The sequence below is a fragment of the Eleginops maclovinus genome, chromosome 9, assembly GCF_036324505.1.
Source record: "Eleginops maclovinus isolate JMC-PN-2008 ecotype Puerto Natales chromosome 9, JC_Emac_rtc_rv5, whole genome shotgun sequence".
In the NCBI taxonomy this organism is placed as follows: domain Eukaryota; kingdom Metazoa; phylum Chordata; class Actinopteri; order Perciformes; family Eleginopidae; genus Eleginops; species Eleginops maclovinus.
The window spans coordinates 4,337,807-4,361,960 of NC_086357.1; the positions used below are offsets into that span (position 1 = coordinate 4,337,807).

Below are 24,154 nucleotides of genomic sequence, written 5' to 3' on the forward strand. Positions count from 1 at the left end.
TGTTGATTGCTCCCAAAGGCATGGCCAATGGTGTGATTGTTAATCATTTACTATGTACTTGAATTTGTTAGAAATCATTATAAAAATATGTTCAAAGGCTTTAATGTCTAATGCACACTAGCTACAGTGTTGAAATGGCAATAACAAAATTAAGTCCCAGGCTCCTCCAGCAATGCAACATGATATATAGGACATAAAACAACTAATTTAAAAAAAAATAAAATAAAATTGTGCAGATTATGTTGCAGGACCAATGTGCAGATGAAGTAAACGTTATACATGTCAGAAAATAAATAAATACAATAAACTAAATAATGCAGAGAATGTTGTAAGTGACCAAGGAAATGCAGCAATCTCTAAACGTGTAAATAGAATAAGATATACAAAATAATGTAAAATGTAAAAATGTTAACAAGTGACTTACAGTATGGAATTGACACACCAAGTGACAATGGCAACCTATTGCACAACCCGTGATGGCTGAAACTCTGATACATTTGGTACATTTTATAAAAAGTTGTCTATATCCTGACAATAGAGTATAAAATATAACCTAAACGCATTTTCTGTTACTGCATTATCTTTTTACTTTATCTCGAAGGTTTTCAGAAAAATAATGTTGGCGATAAATAGAAAATCCACTCTCATAACTTAATTTACTGTGTTCTTTGGGACTAGTTTGTTTCCCCCTCAGGTTCTCATTACTGTCCCTAAAGCCTAGATCGCTGTTCCATTCTGTTTGGTGGGACCTATGGCATTCAGTAATCATTTCTAGATAATTGGGATAAATTATGTTTATGAATTTCCCAGAAATACTGGCAAAAGAGATCCAGTAATATTCCATATGCAAATGCCTTAATTGTTATACCAAAGGCTCGATCACCATTGAATTACTTCTTTTGATCTTAAATCTACAGATGCATTGATGTGTCGGCTTAAGCAATTTTACACATCTGGCTAATCGCTGCATGGAGTTGGCTTGATTAATGGAAAAAAAGGCATGATCTCATTTGAGACACGGAAGGGTGTGGAGGGAGGAATTGAAATGCTGTTTATTCAAAGGCGCTTCCTTTGAAGCATAGGAATAAGAGCCAGGTTGAGAAATACCAAAATATTAGCTTAAACCTAAAAACCTCTGCAGTGTGTTGAGAGACATAACAGGTTTCTGAACACTGCAAACCAATGTCTTCATGGTTCATTTTCAACTGTATCCACCTCACCTAGCTCTGTCTCCACCAACTGAGTCTTCATTAAAGAGGCAAATTGAGAGAGGACAGGGAACAACTGTTTAAATCAAGTGGATATGGAAATGCCCTTGAAAGCTAGTAAAGTCATTAAAGAACATGATGTGCTCTCTGTTTGATCTGCTGCTTTGATGTTTGACTAAAGCACATACCAGGCCTAATGCACACACTCACATCTTACTGTGAAGGACACTTGACTAATAACCTTCTATTAAAGACCTTGGCCAAAATTTCCACTGCTAGTCTCAGACACAAACTTAATTTAAGGGCAAGTCTGGTCTTATATACTTCCTGAATGGGCTCAGAAAAAGAAATCAAAGGACTAATGACATTTATTTTGTATCTATTTATTATTTCAATGTCTCCTTTATTGTATATTTGCACACTAGTCACACGTCTTTGCTCGTTTCCTCCCCTCCCAGGCTTTTCGCTGCTTTCAAATGACTCACTGACATTGACAATGTGGGTGTTTCGTTTCGGCAGCAATATTAGAAGGAGAGAGAATAGTACACGGATGTAACAATCAAATTACTCGTCCAAGAAAGTAGGAGGAGGCAAATATATATTGCAAGGAGGTTAAATGGGTGGCAGCTGGAAGCAACAAAAGGAACAAGAAATGTCGCAGTGGTGTAAGACAAGGTGAGAGGGACATCAGAGTGGGCGTAGGCGCCTTGATGTGTCAAATGCATCATGTCTCAGCTGTTTTACTGGCCTGTCACTGCATATGTTCACTTGAGGATATTCTAGGATGCTTAAGACATTGTGTGAGTTAACAGTTTCTTTAGAAAATGGCATTTGTGTATTCCCAGCAGGAGATTATCTCTTTGGTTTGTAGCTTAACCTAGTTAGGCTAATGAGTTTCTTTCTGTGTTTACCACCAGTATTATACATTGGTTAAATTAAGTCTCAATATTGGTCCAAGAAAAATAACCTGTTCCCCAGAACTTACCTGCATATAGGCCCACTACCAATTTGCTGTGCCTTTGCTAGTTTCTCACTGAAATGTAATTACAGCCCGGATTTATTTGAGGGAATGAAATGCTGCAGCATCATCATGAGTGCAGGACTCTCATGAGGGCTATAGAACGCTAAGAAGCTATGCTCGACAAAGCTTAAGTCAGAGAAACGTGTGTGTGTGTAGATTCTGCTAAAATGACAGGGGCTGACTTTTGTGCTTTTTGGGGTTTTTTCCCTTTCATGTAGTGTGTTATATAGGTTACATGTGTGCATGTAAATGGTATGTAACGGTTAAAATCTCTAAGTTCCCTCGAAAAGGAGTTTCCCAAAGCGCTCCAATATATTGTACTCGATAGGCTAAGGGCCGGGACATTGATTTCAGACACATCTCTAAGTTGTTGACCAATCACAACAGAGCCGGCCAGCTAACCAATCAGAGCAGACTTGACTCTGGTTTCAGACGGAGGGTGAAAAGAGATGCTGCAGCACAGGCAGTATGAGAAAAATAAAGAGCTTTTTGAACATTAAAGCATGGAGACATGTCCAAGTAGAGACACCAAATACTAATATGAACCTGGAAATGAGCAAAATATGTCCTCTTTAAGTTATAGTTGGTCCTGATAACTGTATGTTGTTCAAATGTGACCACCCTTACTATAGAGTTTAAATTATTCACATCGATGTTGGGTTACAGTATGTACATGGCTTGTTTCATTTAAGATATTCCTTTAAAAAACCAAAAAAGTTATGCTTTAGGACAGTATTAGTTAATCAGGGTTGTCAGGGTTTGTTCAATATTAATGAAAATCAAATAATTGAATGGAAATACATTGAACCGAGCAATTTTCAAGAGCAGTATTCTATGATAAATGATTATGTGACCTACCGAGATCTTGAGGGAATGGAATTGTGTTTATACATACGTCTGTTTTCATTATTTGTCCTTATCTTGTTGTAGAAGAGGTCTTACTGCAGGTCTCGCCCACACAACAACACACAGAGAGAGCAACATTTGTTTAGTCTAGCATTCTCCCCGGGGTTCTTCACCTTTTTCCCTTCCGTAATCTTTTATGGACATAACATAAGATGCTCATGCTCTCATTTATAAAACACCTTTTTTTCCACATTTAGTACCGTTCCGCTCATAGGGGTGAACCAAATCATTTTCTATCCTATCTGTGTCTCTTCTGCCTAATCTTACTTATCCTGCTACAGGCAAAGAGCCTGATGATGATCTGGGATATTAATGCATCATTTTTCTCCCCACCGACTCCCCTTTGGGATTGCATAATCTTATGATCTATGCTAGGACACAGTTTTTTCCATTTACATGACATATTTTTAGTCATTTCCCAGACACCTCATACACACTTTGTTCCACAATCTGAATAAATGGCAGCATTATTCAGCTCTCTCATGCACAACTGTTTAGATGGTTTTGCAGAAGCCTCTCTTATTGCACTTATATGCAAAGTATGCATTTAAAAAGATTTACAAATTGTCACAAAGATCTAAACTTGAAGCTGGAATCCACTTTGCACTTTATCCAATTTCAAACAGCAACACAGTGTGTTTAGGGGATAATTAAAATGGTTCAAGAGCTACTTTAATTGTGTTAGCCTGAGAGCACTTGGTCAAGGTTAGGGAAAGACTTGGTTAAACGAAAGCATCGTTGAGAGTTGGTAAGAGATGGTAAAGATGCAAATAGCAGTCTCTTATATGAAAGTCACACACTTTGTATGCCCAACCATCCACCCACTCCTCCTCCGTAAGGGGTTTCCTGATGTCGGAATTTTAACTTTTCAAGCAGACAATCCAGCAATCGCTTAAGGCAGTTATTGGCAAGGTGGTGAGAAAGTAGGCAAGTTTTGTATGTCATCTTGCTTTTTGATCATTCTTCACACACTGCCTTTTTCCATGTGAATGCATACGTGTAAATCTATGAGTTCCATGAAAGAGACACATAGGCAGGCATTTCCTCCGATGAACACATTTGTTTGTCTCCGTCACAATACTTCTTCCTTTGCTACTAAGAGATAAGTCAAGCACAAAAACTGCTAGAGATTGGAATAAAACCAAGACAAAGTCTTCTTTATGTTATATGAATGAAACACTGCTGTAATTCAACACTGTCGCACAAAGCCTTTTCAGGAATGGGCATGCTTCTTTGAAATTTTAAGTGGAAACGAAATACAAATTGGGCTAAAGGACAATATATAATATAGAGATTTCAGGAAAAAATTAAGAGACCACTCCAAATCTTTCCTAAATCTTTATTTACATGTATGGCAGCCATTCCAGTGTCTGTTGAATTCCAACACAGGGGGAAAATATCAGTAGTTTATAGAATACAATAAAACACCTCTCAAAGATATATCTATAAAAAACAAACAAGAGCAAATGATAATGCTGAAGTGGTCTCTTAATTGTTTCCGTGGCTGTATATAGGATTATAGTGTTTTTTTTCCCGGAGTTTGTTGAATAATAATTGGAATTCATTGGTCCTACATCCTCTTCATTTCAGAAGTTCCATGTTATCTGTCCTGGTCCAGCCATGATTTGTTTCAGTAGCCCATTTCTCATCATGTTGCTCTGGTTCCCTTAACACCTGAAGCGGACATTGTTGACCCGAAATGACGGTTGGTTTGACTTTCGTGTTGCGGTTTCACTTATGCTTGAGGTAGGAAGATCGCATTAATGGTCTTGCCTAAGGGTGCTCACCACCCCCGGACCGGGAATTGAACCACATCTTCTCCTGTACCACATATGGATATATACAGTATATATATACTGTATATATAGGAGAGCCAGAGAGAGAGAAAGACAGGAAACTGTGAAACCAGTATTGCTCCACAGGCAACATAATGCATTTACAAAGTAATTTCTTTTATGGTAGTGAGAATCATATTTGTCCCTTATACTGTGTTTTAAGACATGATCCCCAGCATCACACTTCCATTAAGCTCAGTCCTGGTGGTTACTAACTGCTCACAGTCTCTGTTAATTCCCCTCATCAGATGGTCTGCTGAAGTGCATTAGACTCCCTCTTTACCTTGGGGAATATATTCGGTATTTATAGTTTACAGCCTGTAGGGATTTTATCCAAGGTCAGTAGTAGATTACCTATTTGGCTCATTGAGCCGTGCGCTCTGCAAGATCCCCTTTTCTAATGTGCATTGGTGATTGATTAAGCCTCGGTGTTTCTATGCTGATGTGGACCTTGACTGATGCATTCTGAGAGCAATATGTATGTATGGTTAGCTCTTGTGCTGAATGTGCGATCGATGCGTAGACTAGGCTCGCAATAATTACCTCATCCAGGAGAGGGGGATGCCTGAGGGTTGAGAGTGTGTGTGTGTGTGTGTGTGTGTGTGTGTGTGTGTGTGTGTGTGTGTGTGTGTGTGTGTGTGTGTGTGTGTGTGTGTGTGTGTGTGTGTGTGTGTGTGTGTGTGTGTGTGTGTGTGTGTGTGTGTGTGTGTGTGTGTGTGTGTGTGTGTGTGTGTGTGTGTGTGTGTGTGTGTGTGTGTGTGTGAGAGTTATCCTTGCTTCCCGACCAGCTTTTTGAGACATGGATTGTTGCAGTGTGTCAGAGAGCGTGAAACTCCTCTTCATCAGTCTCCGATCAATGCGGATGGTGGAAAGAGGAATCTATGAGAGGAGAAGAGGGAGATGGACAGAGAGAAAACAAGCTGTGAAAGACAGAAAAAGACAGGAGTATAGATTATAGACTCAGCAACTGTGTTATATCTTCTCAATTGAATAATGGAATGTGGCAAACACTGGATAGGAATACAGAAAGTCTTTACATGTGCTGTTTCTGATTCTATCTCTGCTGCGTAGCATTCACTGCAGACATAATATTCACTGTGATAATAGCAGAGAACGTGGATCCGAACAGCGGATACATTTGAGCATTTGAACGCAGAGGCCAATGGTCAAACCATTACCCAATCTGTTCACATGAGTTTACACGCTGACCTGGTTTACCATTGAACCTTATCCACTTACATCGATGATCAATTTTCTTGGTCAGTGATAGATTTCTAACTGACATTTCAATCATTATTTTCAGTTTTACTTACAAAGTTGGTTAGATTTTGGCTACAAGTTTGACATTGAAGTTATTCACAGATTTGGGTACATACATAATTTCCATCATTTCCTCAATCACTCCTCCAATGACAGAGACTTCAGTTTGGTCGGACAACTTGTGCTTTAAATGTTTATTAACGGCAGGATATAGTTTAGTTTGACATCTATAGACTACAACCTCATCACTCCCTGCATATATTTACATATGTTTTACATAGATTATTGTGGAGTAGTGATTAAATAACTAACCAGCTTACAGGTGGATTGTCTAGGAAAAGTGAGGAGAGTTGTTACAGCTTAAATAGAGCGCAATATTTAGGATAATCAGTTAGGGTTTTGGTACGAGGGAGTAATTCATGTAACGTGTATACGTGTCATTGTAGCTTGAGTTGACTGCCTAAACTAGCTCTCAGGCTTCGCTACATGTTTTTGCTTTTTCAGTGTAAATAAGAACAGATCTCACCTGCTAACCAAAACCCATGCCATAAAGAAATTAAGCAAATGTTGCCTTAAATCTCATGTCACTTACAATGTACAAAGTAATAGAGGCCAGTATTTCATTGTCTTTATTTGTTTGTTTTTTAAATGTTACTTTTCCTAGTCCTTGAGAGATGAGCTAGGAAATATATTCTTACCACATTCTGACTATCAGTCTTTTCTTGACTCACCTTAATTCATATCTAAGACATTGTGTATCGGGATGACTCAAGGTTTTAACAGTTAAAAGGGGTGGGAAAGCCGGAAGTGCCAGATTACAAATCCAGCTTTTCCACTCGAATAAGGGGGGGTCACCATACATTTTGGCCCTTTTCAGACATTGTAATTCTGTTGCACACCCGTTTGTTGTCAATGTAACCATAAAAACAAAGCCAGATTTGTAAGGGTAGGCATTCTGGCAGTGCTTAGGGAGGGACACTCAGAAACACTTGAACACTATTGGAAAGGATGGAATTTTATGGAGTCTTTTTACAAATTTTAAATCTGGCAATTATAGCGTTTCCTGATTTGTTGATTTGAACATGTCAGTCCCTCGTTATGTAAATGTATGTTAGGGTTAGGGTCAAACATGAGTCATTGGAAGGCCAGAGAATAAAGACGTTCATGTCTGATCCTTGGTACCATCTGAAGACCGAGAGAGGGATTACCACCTGTCATTGCTTCAAGATTCCATTTGTATCATGCAAAAACAGTTCTCCAACAATGATAGAGAAGTTGATCAAGGTGTTGCCACTAGAAATATAAATAAGAGAAATAGAGGGACATAACATGTACATAACTGTGGGAAAGAACATAATATTTTAGAGTGTAATGCAGAGAATATAAAAATAAATATAGAGAGTAGTAAGAGAGACAAAGTCAGATGGAGAGCGCAGAAAAGTTTCAAGTTCCTAATCAGTGAACAGAGCTGCTGCCAGCTGAGACCTCGCCAGTTTCACTCACACGGAACACACACACGTACAAGCATATGCTCACATTGACAGGTAAGGGAGTGCAGGTCAGTGTCGGTGCCTCCTTGTCACTGGGCAGTTTTGAATTGACACCTGATTGCCGTGTGATGTCTCTCTCTGTGAGTGCATTCATGAGTGGGCGACTATCTGTCTGTCTGTCTGTGTGTAGGTGTGGGTGTTTGTGAGAGATAGGAGCTGTCATGCAACTGTCGTGTCTGCTCTGATCCCCACTAACCCTCAGTCAAACAACATGCCACTGTAATGGAAAGCCTGGAAAGCAGACACATCAATCAAAGACATTTTCTTTGATTCTTTTCAGTTTCCAGTTGCCCTTAACTCATTCCTCTTTTTTTCTGTCCTGTTTCACTAAGGCACTGGTTTACAAATTGTTTTCAACTAGTCCGGTGTCTGCTCAGAGCTGGCTTAATGCTGAACAAGTCAAAGTGTCTTTTGGGAGGATACTCAACCTCAAATTGCCCCCATAGGTGTGTGTCCGGTATTTAAGTGGGCGTAAGTTGCTTTGGATAAAAGTGTCAGCCAAATACCATGTTGTGTGTTGGTTAGGGTAAGGGTTAAGGGTAGGAAGGTTGAAAAGTACAGCAACAAGTATTGACTGGGTCCCCCGATCAATACATCGACTCTTGAAAAACACAGCCAAGTTGCAGTAACCCATGGTCAGAAACAAAGGTGAAATACACATAAGCATTAAGATCAATTGTTTTTTTGTATTTTTTGTCATACGTCACAAACTAGTGACATGTACTTGATTTGAGTCTGCATTCAGTAGGCTATCTGCTCGTGGTAGCAGTTAGGGAAATTCCGTAATGTTCCAGCAGCAAAAGGGAATTGCAGCGACAACATGTTTTAGTTATTCTTCAGAGCCCTGAAGACACCCGGGAAGTTTTAAGAAGAATAATAGAACGGTCCTCGAGGTATGCTAAGAACGTACCAACAAACACAAAAAATCCATTGACACAAATTCCTTATTTTTTAGGTTGATAATTAAGACACTTTGTTAAATTAATTTTGGATAAAAGTTAATAGTTCACAGAAGTTGGAAGTAGAATCACAATGTAGAAATCAAAACAAGATGGTTGAGAATAATCAGACAATATTCTATCACTCTATTAAGAAGTTTCTTTAGAAATGTCTTCATAAAGTTAGTAGAATAAGATGCTATTCTCAGAAACAAGGCATGCAATAAGGTGAAAGAGCAAAACAGAAGTCATCCAGCATTTAGACGTTGCCATAAGAACTCTCTTTGTCAGTTTACTGTCGTTTCAGAGATCCAGCGACGTTCCATCCCAAGGAGCATAGAATTTGTTCCAGGAGCAAATAGTTCCGTTAATCTCTCATATAAATGCCACCATGACACCTTAGGACAAGAAAATGTTCTCACTGCGACCCGGTTGCGGATAGAATTGCATAGTAAATGTGAGGCTTATAGGAAACCAATCTAAACCCCAATGGTGTCATTAATCTACAGTTAATTACACTCAATTAGCATTTACTTCATAATGATATGTTAAGGCAATAAAGTTGTTTATTACCACTTTAATGCAACACTGCATGATTTTAAACATATTTACACTAAACTGCATTTAGGGTCATCTGTATGTGTCAATTTGCCCAACATGTATGCATGCTTTGAAAGGATAAGGACATTAAAAGGATATTGGCAATAAGACCATCTTATGGAATGCTTGTTGTATGTTTAAGTGTTTGCACAGAGCCTTCATGTGTTGCTTTGACAGTTATCTCCCTAAGCAGTATGCTTTCTAAACAGGTAACACATCCCCAGACAGCAGATTGTGTTTCTTAGACGTTTCACATTTTGAAAAAAGCGACTCTCGTGTCTCGGTGCTTATTCAGCACATAGAAAGCACAAGTCAGCTCTCGCTTATCAAATTGCTTGTCAGACTCACAAAAGAGAGCTGGGAGACTGCTCTAGGACAGAATGATATGCAGGGAGCCGGGCTGCTTTAAAGTCACCAGAGAGAATTGGTTGCCCTTAAAATAAACCACCACTATGTTGAATGATGGAGGAATTATGACTCATCAATAGGAGCTTCTGACTCCAAGTATCTTGAACCTTTCCGGTGATTCATCTACCAATCTGTATTCGCAGAAAAGAGAGGTTCAAACCAACACATCTTTATTGAATTATTTTCCTTTTACAAAGACCATTTTTCAACAACGTCCGAATTTACAGAATGCGCCTTTTAACCTTTATTGTTGAAACTGACTGCTTTGTGTTTCATGATTTAAATGGATTGAAGTAGATTTACACAGAATAGTTTGGTATTTAGTTTTGTGGCTAATGAAGATACTATTGAAGTGGTCATTCTGCAATAGTAGATTGGGTATTCGCAGCCCCTTGGCGTCACATGTTGAGTATGCTTTCGCTTTATGTGAGTGGGTGTGTGTGTGTGTGTGTGTGTGTGTGGGTGTGTGCTTTCCCAGTATGTTGTTCTATGTTTCTGTGTGTCATGCAGCATTTATTTCCGGACTGCATGTATTCATATCTGTCACTGAGTATCTGTGTACCTCTCTGTTAGTGTATTATTTGTGTGTGAGCGTGTATGTCTTTGCTATTTTTGTGTAAATGTTTCTGCATGTACACAACAGATACATTAAGATTACAAATGCTGGTTTTAATAAAGAAGCAGTTGACCACTTCCCCTGTCCAACTATCAAAGGTTTTTTCTTGTGACAATAAAACCACCGTGAATGAGAACGTTTTTCGACATGCTGGGAATTAGTCTTATTTGCTTTTTTGCAGGGGAGTTGGAGGAGAAGATCGATGCCACTCACATGTTAATATGTAAACTTTATTTTTACATCCAGGAACCATTCGCTTAGTTTAGCCTAGCCTTACCCTGTCAAAAAGGTTTGCAACAGGGCGAAGCATCTAGCTTAGTCCCATTCAAGTGTTATGAAATTTATAAAGGCATGTTATAGCTTGGGTGCAGTAACTTCATCATGTCCTTTCATCAGCTAGCTTTCTGTTTACTGTCGTTGTGTTGGTAAGCTAACCAACTGAAGCCTTACATGGAGTGGTAGAAATCTTCTTGTTTAACTCTATGCCAAAAAGCTAATTTCCCAACATGTGAACTATCCAAAAAATATTTAAAGCATATTTAATTTCATCTGATGTAGACTTTTGAAAATCACCCAAATTGAAATTGTGCACAAGGTTTTAATTGCTAATTCCCAATATGTGGGATTCTGTAGTTTACATTGGCAAAATGAGCAAACATGTTTACAAAAAATCTACAACATTTCTATTCCATCTGCTGTCCTCATCTTTACCTCGATCCGTCATTGAAATGTTCTGATGTCGGCTACGCTTCACAGCAGCACCCCTGCAGTGAAATTTATGCATGACATTGACTGTGCGTGTTTCACTGTGTATGTGTGTTTCCCCACACACACTTTACACACTCTGATAATACAGCAGGGGGAGTTTGTCACATGCTTCTGTTGAGTGTGGTTTTTTTAAATGCTGTTTCGTTTACAGCTCTTTTCTCTGCCACAGTGATCATTTCCAAATGTTTTATGATATTTCTGATATGTTTAATCAATGTTACTGTATGCATTGCTTCAAAGAAGTTTATGTCTTGTGACCCTAAGAGATTTACACTCAGTTAAATCTTCATTTTCAACAGAGAACTATAATTTTTTGCCTCTTTTTTTTCAAAAGTCCCTCTTTTCTTGCTCCTTTACTTTCTTAATGAATTCATATACAGTGAATTCGTACTGTTTGGACTTTGTGGTAATGTTTACCCAAGATTTTTCCTAAAAGGGGCTATAGAAACACTAACTGTTGATACTTTCTTATCTTTTGAGAGCATCTTTTGAAGACTGTGTGTGTTCTTGATCACCCTGTTTTCCTCCATCTTTCCTTCTTGGTCCTATAGGTCCCCTTACAAAGAAACACACTGATGATTTAGGTGATAGTGACCGCACGGACGACGAAGGTATTTTTTCCCCCCGATGCCAAACTGATTTGCATGACAAGGGAAACCAAACTTACCCTTTCTCCTCCAATTTTTATCTTCTTTGATTTTCTTACATTTCTTGTCCTTTTTTGAAAGTGATGGACATTTTCTTTTTGCTCTTTACTCGTAAACTCTTTTTGGGCTGGATGTGTTTTGTCCTTTTCAGCTTGATGTCTAAAGTTTACATGTTTACCACCATCCTTTGATATTAATACCGTAACATAGATTCTCTGCTTGGATTTGCTGTTTCCTTTTACTTTTCCTTTTCTATGTTGCATCCCACCAACAGATCAGATAACTATTAACCCTTCAGCCAGTTTTAACACATTTTTGCATGTTTTCTTTTCTTTTAATCCGTGTCGTATAAACTAAGGTCATGTTCAAAAGACTGGCTAACTGGCTTGCAACTATACTAACACTTAAGACTTGTTCATATTTTGGGCGTCAAACTGACACATCTATTCAAGATGGGTCTAAAATAAACTCAGAGAACAATAAAAGAAAAAAAAAGAAACATCTAAAAAATGTTTGAGTTGAACAGTATGTGAAGCACACTCAAACTCCTTCTAGGTAGCCATATGACTTGTTTTGTAGTAACATAAAATGCTGGTTTGGCTAGCAGTCTTCACACACTTAGAGATAATACAATTGGTCAACATTTGGGTAGAGAAAGTGACATTACTGTCATTATGGTTTAAAGTGGTCATCTGGGCTCTCTGTTTTAATGCGTTTTGGAAACACACAAGCAAAAAAAAAATACTGAGTTTCTATTGGATGGTAATTTAGACAAACTGCTCATGTAGCCTCGGTCAATCCAATTTTCTTTTTTTATGTTGAGGGCCTCTCATGCAGCAGATTGTAATTAAATGTTAAAGGTTTCATGGAGAAACTGAGCTGCTCAGGAGGCAGACATATTATATCTATTAATCACAGAACCAGAGTTTCTATGATTAATAGACTGGACTCAAGAGGAAGTTGAGGATAGCACCTATATTACTAAGTTTGATCAGGAACCCTAACCCTAGTAACATGCATAGTAGGTGATTTGATGATAACCTAAAGCTTTATTGTTTTCCCCCTTCCATTCCAATACCAGTAAAGATCAAAGGTGTAAAATACACAAATTAAAATCCGGCATGCCAAATAACGATTTAAAATGACTCATTGAAATATAAGGGGAAAAATGTACCTAAATTGGTAGATATAATTTCACTTCCTAACAGCTAAAGCCCACAGGATGAGATTGAAAGCTCTGGAAAAGTGAACCTTGTGCTAGGATTTCCTTTTTTCCTGCAGTGAAATTTGAATCATGTATTTTTATTACTAACGCAGCAATATGCATTAAAATGGTGTCACAGGTAAGGACAGAATATACTGTAGAGTGCTTTTTCACTTAAATGCCGTTTTCTGACTTTAACTTTCATCAATCATAAAGATACAAACCAAGCTATTCATACTAAAACTGTGCTCCATAGCTCCTTGCCTCTCCCCATGGAGGTTATACCGAACTCTGAGAGTTATTTCTGTTTTATTGTAAGTAAAAAGCAGATATGTGCTAAATACTTGAAATGATCTATCTTAACACCTGCACGGACCAATAGAATAAATATTCTATAGTGGGATTAAGGTTCAGCCATCCATCCAATTTTATCCGCTTATCTAGGGTCGGAATGGATTAAGTTGATTACTCAAAAGTTTTGTTTCATTATGACTGGATAGATCCCTTACTAGGAAAGTAATCCTCAATAGTCTTGTTTACCACACTGTACCTGTTGACATTTCATAAGAACAAACATTGTTTTAGACATGTTGGAGTTACCTCATGTTTCCATGGCCTTCATTAAATAATTGGCACTAAAAAGCATCTTCTCCACTTACGATTCGGGCACAAAGTCAAAAAACAACCAAACTACCTTTCCCCACTTCTGTTGTCGCTCTGAAAGTATTTAAACCTAAATGAGTATCAAGCACCGATATGTAAAAAGGAGTTCTTAAGGGAGCCAACGTTTACCAAATTGAGATTAAAGGCTGAAATTTTGCAATCACTCCTCTTAATATTGAAATGAATTGCCATTTTGAAGCCAAAACAGTGTTCTGGAGAGTCATTCATCTCAATAATACAAAAACATCAACCTTTACTTAGTTTTCATAAACATGCAGTCTTTGAAAATTCCTATTAGGAATAAAATGTCCTTGATAAAACCCTGAGATAGAGTCATATCCCCTTAAGGCCGCTCGAGTGCATCTTCAATGACAGGCAGAAAGTCTTAATAAGGCACCTCCACTGTATAATGTGACGAAGTAAACAGCAATTACATCCAAATAAGGCTCACAACGATTCCGATCCCTTTGATCTGTGCCATTACGCTGTTTTTCTGTGCGCTCATACACACGGTCACACACACCAATAAGATTAGAGAGAATCACATAGATCTATTGAATGAAATCCCGGCAAGCTTCAAGTATTATTTCCAAAAAAAAGATGCAGGGCAGACAACTAATCCAGTTTAATACAGATGGAAATATGCTGGAGGATACACACACACAGTCACACACTCTGTTGTTCTAACCCTGTTCAGCTAGGGTCCAGTGATTCTTAACTTTTGACCTCTTGTCAGCTTGTAGATGCAAACTCATGACTGAATGAGTGAACCTAACCTCCCAACCCTTCACACTCAGCAAATCTTGGATTTTACAATCTCTTTATACTCAATAAAGCTGCTGTTTGTAATCCTTTTGTGCCGGGAATAGAGATGTAAACAAGAAAGTCCCTGAGAGCTGAGGATTTGTCAGAAGCTCCTTTTTTAAAATTTTTTACAGCAAATATTGCTGGAGTGGTTAAAAGCGGGCGTACAGAATTGGAGATGTCGTGAACTGTGGAATCCACAAGGCTTGTATAGGGCCCCTGGTACCCTATATAAAATATTATACGGCATTACTTGTGAGATATTAATCTTCCTACACTATGGATTTATTACTTTGAGTGTGGAGGGCACACGGATATGGATTTTGTGACAGCATAAGGACAATCCTGGAGCTGAGGAAAGGATGATAAAAGATCAACTGTGGAATGTGTTACCTCGCACCATGCCCGCCCTCAGGCTACAGCTGATATTTCAAGTTCAACTCCAACTATTGAGGCTGCTTGATATCAGAGGGGTAAAAGTGAAACCTCCTTTACCACTACAATTTACCATTTAACAATCAAGATTCCAGTAGTCAGAGCTTGTACTTGAGTACAAGTACCAGAGTGTAAGAATACTCTGTCACAGTAAAAGTCCTGCATTTAAAATGTTCCTCAATTAAAAATACAGAAGCATTAGCATCAAAACGTACTTAAAGTAGCGACAGTAAAAGTAGTCGTTGTTTGATCGGTCCATTTCAGAATAATATCTCTGATATGTTTTATAATTATTGATCATTAAAGTGTTCTCAGAGCTGGTAAAGGTGCAGCTAGTTTGAATGGCTTTGTATACTGCAGGGTAGCTGCTGGATTTACTGCAGGTGAACTAAAGTCTGATTTAAGGGCTGATTATATTTACCATCATTAATCCAGATCTGTGAAGTAACTAAGGAAATTAAATACATGTAGTGGAGTAAAAGTACACCATTTACCTCTGAATTGTAATGGAGTAGAAGTACTAAGTAGCATAAAATGGAAATACTCAATTAAGTACAAGTATCTCAAAATGGTTAGTTATTTAGTTACTTTACACCACTACTAAAGACCCATATATTAGCATCAGGAGCTGATAAAGAAGCTTGACTATTGGACCGAGGTTACCTTAGCTACTTCCCACCTCCCTTATAAATGGACACATTTTATGTTTGAGTAAAATTTGAAACAACATGGAAGGATTAAGACTATAAAATAAAGCTAAACCAACCAACCAATAATCGATCCGCCGGGCAGCCAAATATGTTGGCGAGCAATCCTAGTAAGATGTAAGGTCAAATAAACTGCAGCTGAAGAAAACTGCTCATCTCATTAAAGACATGGCAATTCAACAAGGATTTTTTCATGACATCTGAAGTTGAAACCAACACGTTCTCAAAACAAACATAAACAAGAACCTCTAACGATTCAGATAAGGTTTTTCAGATCGAGGACGATAACCCTAACCCTAACCGGGTCATGTTTAGGCATTTGGAAATAATATTTTTGACAGCTGTCTCCGTCTTCTGTGTCAAAATCAAACACTCTGCAGACTCAACCATCCATTAAAAACTACTAACTAAGCCATTTTGCATATGTTATATAACTGTATTTCTAAAGCCCATACACGGTATGAAATAAGGACATAGAGAATCCTATGGGGGACGTTACCCATAGGCTTCTTTTGAGATTCTGTGAGCTCGATGTAGGTTTGTCAGATAGCGATTAGCATCCTGTAAATTATGGATAGCTTTTAGCCTTAATATCATTTAAATGGTTGAGTTATAGAAAGTTTCAGCCCCATAAAGTTGCCATAACATTGGGAATTAGCTTTAGAGACCAACCGTTTTTTGTACTAGCCTGTACATTCTTTCACTTCTGCTGAAAATGTTGGCGTTTTATAATAGGAGTCCAGAGATATGACTCACTTTTGGTGCCGGTCTCTAGTTTTTTAAATTGATATGTATTGGAACTCAATTAACATAAAGCACAACATGTATTATACACTGCCTGGCCAAAAAAAAGGTCACACACTCTAATATTCGTTGGACCGCCTTTAGCTTTGATTACAGCACGCATTCGCTGTGGCATCGTTTCCACAAGCTTCTGCAATGTCACAACATTTATTTCTGTCTGCACTAAATTTTCACCAAGATCTGGTATTGATGACTGGAGATTCGGACCACTGCGCAAAGTCTTCTCCAGTACATCCCAAAGATTCTCAATCGGGTTCAGGTATGGACTCTGTGGTGGCCAATCCATGTGTGAAAATGATGTCTCATGTGTGAAAATCTGAGCGCGCTGGATCCTGGCGTTGTCATCTTGGAACATGCCCGTGGCCATCAGGGAAGAAAAATCCATTGATGGAATAACCTGGTCCTTCAGTATATTCAGGTAGTCAGCTGACCTCATTCTTTGGGCACATTGCTGAACCTAGACCAGACCAACTGCAGCAACCCCAGATCATAGCACTGCCCCCACAGGCTTTTGACCTTTTTTTTGGCCGGGCAGTGTATTTGGCTTTGATAATGTTCCAAAACTGCCTAGGCTGTTATTTCAGAACCTCCCTATTTGTAAAATGATTTATACTATGGTCTTTGCAAGTCTGAAACAGATAATTATGGTAACTCCATCAACATGAACTTCTACGGTCTTAAAAAGGAAGACAATGGCTCTCCAATTTGTAATAAATCACTTGTCAGAATAAAATAAAGATAGGTTATTGTAAGCATTAAAATAGATAAACAATGTCATACCTTAATAAGTCCCTGATGTTTCGGTCATGGAGAGCAACATCACAGCTCAGATATACATATCATTATGATGACATGCAATGCATAAAAGGAAGAAATTGTGGTTCAGAGAAAAAATCACTTAATTAATTTATAAGCCCTTATTTGCAGATGTAATATCATGTCAAGCAAACATTTTGTTGCTTATGGAAAAAGTGAATTTGCCACAAAATGTGCATGTTATCTGTCGTTTGTGCTGATTTCATCTTAAACATGCATCAGCACAGTTGCACTGATTACACAGGAACATTTCATCTAGAAGCGTTTGAATTGGCGTTCACCCTTGCGTCTCATGTTATTCCTGTAGGTTTTTACGAAGACACCCTGTGGAGTTGCTCCCTGCAGGAAAAAGGCTGGAGCCAGAAAAAAAAACACGTCTGCTCCTTGTGTTTGCTTTTGGTTTGATAAATCCTCTACACCGGCAGAGGGAGAGGATACCAAAGTTGTTGCAACAGCCCGAGGGCATCTCTCAGGGTTGGCTCAGAGAAATCTAAAGCACCTGACTCTCTTTGATCATAACCTCATCCTCAAGGAAGCAGATCTACTCCATGTTGGCATGGTACCTATCCTTTGACAAACTCTCCCTCACCCACACTCATCCCTGGAAAGATTGAATGGTCGAATCACGACAAGATTGCATCTCATTTTGGCCCTTCTCAAAGCAAGCTTTCATCTGGCTGCAAAAAAACCCTGGAGTACATTTCCATAACTTATGGTTAAGGTTATGTAAACAAAATAATTACGAGCATATAAATATGTCTGCAAGTAGGTTAAAGCAAGACATGCATTCTGCCATCAGATCAATGAAGATAAATTGATAAATCAAGGAGGCAGGGGTTTAGATGATTCGGCTCAGAGTTGTGTTGTGGCATCCGATTAAAAGATGCTAGCAAGCAGGATTGCATAAACTTAAAACCTCAAGCCCTGGTGTGTTCAACACACACACCAGGGCTTGTTTCAGACTGTAAATTCAGATAAATCCATCAAATGTTCAAACATTGCCAAGACAATTTCATCCTAACCTTACCTTGTTACTGCTGACCTTCAGAGCATCATCATCATCATCATCATCATCATCATCATCATCATCATCATCATCATCATCATCATCATCATCATCATCATCATCATCATCATCATCATCATCATCATCATGTCCTTATCATCTACATGATCATCCTCATCCTCAATACATGATTGGATGTGATCTTCTTCATCCTTAACATTGGTTTCTTGTCATCATCAATCATCAACATTAATTAAGTTGCCTTAGTTTCCATTACATGATAAATGTCATCAATATGATCAAATAATTACTAATTTCCTGGGTTGTCAGCCTCTTCTTCAGCAGAACTGTCATGATTGCTACTGCCCTCATCATCATCACCATTGTTTTTTGTTTGGAAGTACGTCTTTGAATGTCATCTTCTTCCTCATTAACATTGGCTAGGGTTATCATCAACATCCTCTTCAGTTGTATGGTTGTCTTATGGCTGCATCATCAGTACTACGGTTGCCGTGGTTTTCGTTACATGAGAAATGTTCAACAACATTAGCTGCCATCACAATCATCATCATCATCACCATCATCATCATCATCATGGCTGTAAAATATAACTCCTCGTCAGGTCTCATTATTTCTCATTAGCATCATCTTCACCAGCAGAATGTTGATGAGCATTATAATCTTGTTATCAACACCATGATCTGGTCTTTTCTAATGAACTCATTGGATGTCTTCATCAAAATGTTCTTTAATGTTGTGGCTGACACCAATGGTTGTTGCTGTCATCAACATCTAACAGTTGTATGGCTGTTTATGGCTTTGGGGCCATTCTTGGCTGGCATCATCATTTCCATTGTTGTTGCTAGGAACATCAACATTATCAAGGTTGTGGTTTGTCATCACCATCGATATCAGCAGCACCATCATGGTAGCTGCCATCATCAACATCAGCCCAATCGCTGCCACCACCACCATCATCATTTTCATGGCTGGGACATCAAAATCATCTTCAACTGCATGGTTGTTTCCATTGTAAGCACGATGTTCAACACCATAATGACGTTAGCATTACCATCTTTTCATTGTTGTGGTTGACTTCCACATCATCATTTATGGCTTGATGTCCTTCCTTATGGTTTACACTGCTACTGTGGTTTCCATTGACATGTTCATCAATATCATGGTTTGGTTAACATCAGCAGCACCTTAATGGTTGTTTCCATTATCAACGTCATCTAAATAACTTCCAACATCACCATCATAATCATCATTGTCTTGGTTGTGTCCTCAAAACCATCATCAGTGCAAGAGTTGTTGTCAGCTACATCTTCACTACCATAATGTGGATAAGCATTTTCATCCGTTCATTAATATCATCATCATGGTTTCCGTCACTGTAATAGGAAATATTATTAATGTGATCATCCTTATTAACATGAATTAGATGGGTATCACCATTGCCACCATGGCTAAACATAATTAATATCAGAATCATCTTCATTGACATGTTGATGATTCGCATATTAAGTGTTCTTCTGTGAGGGTACATGAGTACATCTGTACTGTGAGACGCACAAACACATTCACTCACACATTCATTTCATAATCCCCTGACCTTTTTTGTCAGGAGTTCCTGGAAGCCATCCAGAGGAGAGTTATGATGTGTTGCTACTTTGTGGCCGCTTCCTTCTGCAAAATAAGGAGCAACCAGGAGTAAAACAAACTGCAAAGGACAGAGAATAATAGAACTGATGTAATGAACTGTGCACCGAGATAAATGGGGGGGAAGGACAACAAAGTACTCACACGAACACACACAAAGAGACAGCACTTTGCCTAGAGGAGGCTGATATTCAGTCCCCCCCTTTTTTTGGTTTTCTTTTACCCTATTTCCTTTTGTTAATTAAGATATTTTTTTCTGAGGATGTGTCTTTGTATCTTCTCTGTAGAAACGCTGTTATATTTCTTAAATTTCCGCTGCATAATGTAGTGTTTCCTCAGTAATCTTTTACATTTTCAACCCTAACATTTGATTTGCCTTCATTACGCCCCTTTTTCCCTATTTCCTGTGTATCTTCACTTACTCTATGAATAAAATAAAACATGCCTGATAAATAATGGGAAATAAAAGAGTCATACACAAGCGAGGTGAAGTTGAGGGTAAACCAACTTTTGTGTTTGTGACAAGAAAACGGTGTTATTATTTAAAACACAGTATTATAATAAGATAATAGTTTCATGAAAGGGAGCATAGTGCTGTGCATTATTAATAGCAGAATATTTCTCCACAACTTAAAAGCATAATTGTGCCACATTGTTGCTGTGATCTAGTTCCTCCAGAGTTTAAGTTTTCTCCTGAGGTGTACGCACTATTTTGTCCCGCCGCTGGTTTGTGAGCGCTTTAAACACACACTCTAGGAGAACTTTAAAACACAAACACTAAGGATCTGCCTCTCTGGCTCCCTTAACGACTGAAGATCTCTTTTTAACTCTCTTGTCTCAAAGGTAACACTTTTCTATTTTCTTGCTTGGTTAATTTTGAATTCCGCGTAGACTCACTGATCTCTCTCTGGACCTCGAGTCCCTCAGTAGTAAAACATCAGTGGGATAAACGATGTGCGCCATGGCATGTACTGATGGAGATAGTTAGGAAGCAAGATGAAAAGCTTCATCTCGGAGATGCAGGAGATGAAAGTCAAACCTTGTTTTGAACGTGGGTTGCAGCGTACTGTTAGATCTCCGAGTAGTCTCATGCTTTTTGCTCACCATCCAGACAGTAATAGTATCGTGTCGAGGGGTAAAGCTTTACAACGCAGAGCTCCTTTCTTCCCCTCTAATCAGCCAGATGTTACACATTTTAATACAGCTAATTCTGCTAACAGCTGGCTCAAGATTCTTGTTTCTTTGACTTCATTTTTTATACACTTACAAAAAATATTTTGACGCGCAGAACCATCTTCTGCTTTGTTGGAATGTAAGACGTTTCAGTATGACGACTCATTATCCTCTGCACATTTTATTAATCTATATAAAGGTTTTAGAAGTAACAGATTACATGTAATTGGATTGCCTAATTAGGATATATAAAAAGGTAACTGTATTATTTTTCAGTTACATAAAAAAAAGCATATTACTAGTACTTATTAAAAATGGGGATTACTAGCTGGATTACAAAGTTCTAATATATTTTAAAGAGGCCCTATTATGCTTTCTATGGTTCACTATAGGTTTTAGTGCATATAAAGGGTCTACAAACATCCCAAAGTTCCCTCCAGAGGGTGTTTTCTTGCTCTATTTGCATTGCATTTGATAAGGAGGTAGGGTTAGGGTTATCTAAATCAGGAAGTATTCTGGTTACATTTCTTCTATTATGTGATCCTAAAACGTTCACACTGTAACTTATGAAAATGATTGAATTGTAATTTAAAAGCTTCATCAACATCCTTTCCTTCAAATTAACAAAGCATTTAAATTATTTATGAAAGACAAGTGTCCCATTCAGTTTTTACTTCTGTTTAATTTCCCCTGCTGCCACTATGGGCTCATTTATATTCACAAAATCAAGGCGAACCTTTCCTACAGCTAAACAACTATGAAGTGCTAAACTGAATACAAATTAATTTTTCAATAGAGCAGCGCTTTTCCACAAATTTGTTCAACCTAATATTCCATTTTTTATTAGATTTCCTCCAGATTAATCGCAATTTTACCTCAACATAGTATGACAGGTTAGATTGCATGTTGACAGTTCATTGCCTGGAGGAAAATTAAAACCCTGGTACTTAATATCCTGTTTCATTAACACCTGTATGGATTGAAATATATAAATAAGGAAAACTCAATCTCCACAAACATAAAGTGTTAGTAGACTGGTTTGACGCCTAAAACTAACAAGATCTCCAAGTTAAAAAGCCAGTATGCCAATATTACCCAGAAAAAAATAAAATAAATAAGGTGGCCAAAGCCCCCTAAAGTGTTGAAATGTCCTCTCTGACTGTCACCTACAATCTGTCATCTAATCAGTCTTTCTCCACTTCCTCCTCTTCCTCCTCCTCCTCTTATTCCCCTTTCTCCAGACATTAGGGAGAGTGGAAGCCCCAAGCCGGTGATGGTTTTCATCCACGGGGGCTCCTACATGGAAGGAACAGGGAATATGTTTGACGGCAGCATCCTGGCCAGCTATGGAAATGTGATTGTCATGACTGTCAACTACCGGCTGGGCGTCCTAGGTAAGGAACTTGCTGCGTTTGGAACACAAACACTGTTGTTATGTTATTTTCTTCCATTGGCGATGGACACACATTTAGGCTACTTACTAAATAGCCTTTATTTCTCTTTTGGTGGTTACATGTGCTGCTGCACTTATTTACCCTTAACGTTAGCTTAGCATAAAGTGTTAAGCTGGGATCGTTGAGCATCCTTCTTTCTTTCTTTTTATGCATTAATCTCTTTTGGCATTGCTATATATTCCTGCTGGTTACATTCTGAGGTTTAACTTGTGTGTCAACACTAGAATTAATCTTTTCTGGACTTCTTTTTTCTCTCTTTCATTGCTTTCTTCTTCTGCTGTCCTCTTGGTTATTAAATTAGCAGCTTGTGAGTTTCCAGATCATTAGTTATGTGTGTTTCTGATTCTTAGGATTGATCTGGAAACTGTTCTGTTTGGTTTCTTTGGTATTTAGTTTAACAACTGGTACAGAAGATGTTTATGCAGCTGATGTTTGCTAAAATTGCTTTGTTGATTACAGTTATGACATTCTTATCCAAAGGCTGGATTTGTATTATTTAGCTTTGGTTGTGATTTGTCCTTCTTTTTGTTATAAAGTATTTCTGGAGGTCAAGGGAAAAGCACAACCAATATGATTGCAACCAAATAAAAGAAACACCATAACAAATTTTTTTTTCAGATTTTAGGGACTTTGCGATATCTGTGCTATCATTTTGATTATCCAGAAAGACTTTTAAAGCAACAGACTTCATATCTTATATCTAGACCATTCGACATTGTTGTTTGCACATTCTGTTCTTCCTCTACTGATACATGCATGTGTTGAAAATCTATTGCAATGCTTGTTCTTGGACTCAGGGATTTGCTTTTTCGAATTGCTATTGCCATGTTCCTCATCATCTTTCTCATCTTTTTCTCATCAGTCTAATTCCTAATTCCTTTTCCTTCTCTGTACGGAGCAATGGCCTCACCCTGAGGGAAGGCATATTTTGTGACACATGACGGAAACAAAGGCTTGCTGCCTCTAAGCGAAATTAGATTATGCTGTCATTTGTTTTGATGAAAGGAATGATTCCATTGCCACGTAGTTTTAGTTTCTCATTGAATATGCAAGAGCAACAAAATAGGGCTAAATATGCCTTTTTGTTTAACTAGAATACCGTGTGTGTGTGTGTGTTTGTGTGTGTGTGTGTGTGTGTGTGTGTGTGTGTGTGTGTGTGTGTGTGTGTGTGTGTGTGTGTGTGTGTGTGTGTGTGTGTGTGTGTGTGTTTGTGTGTGTATTAAGAATGGGCATAAAGGCTTGAAGGTGAATTTCAGAAGGCAAAGACAGAACATGATACAAAACATTGCATTATCTCTGTGTTCCCTCATTACTCAATCAGACCTTTAACACAAGTTATATATTCATTTGTTCAAATTACAAATATATTGTCGTTGAATACTCAGTTGTCATCCACAAAACTATTTTTAGTGCTGAAATGTCAGTGTTTACATGTTGAAGCATCAGACATTAGCGTGCTTTACATTAAGATCTTGCACAAATTGTGAACAAGTGGACAAAAATGCCAAGCACAGGATGCATGAATTAGTCAGTAATGTGATCTGATCTTCATCCAAGTCACAATTATAGACAAACACAATGGATTAAAGCTAATAACATACAAACATTTATAATATTTAATGTCTTCATAATAAAACTGACCCAATAAACATCAGCATCGCTGGGGGGA

The 24,154-nt window shown here is 38.1% G+C and overlaps 1 protein-coding gene across 1 annotated transcript in view; it reads left to right on the plus strand.

Moving 5' to 3' along the window:
- nlgn1 (neuroligin 1) overlaps positions 1-24,154 on the plus strand; it is a 292,257-nt gene that overhangs the window by 81,494 nt on the left and 186,609 nt on the right. The window contains exons 2-3 of the mRNA XM_063890436.1: positions 11,662-11,721; positions 22,273-22,425. Of these exons, the coding sequence (XP_063746506.1) occupies positions 11,662-11,721; positions 22,273-22,425 (213 nt within the window). The remainder of the gene's footprint in view (positions 1-11,661; positions 11,722-22,272; positions 22,426-24,154) is intronic.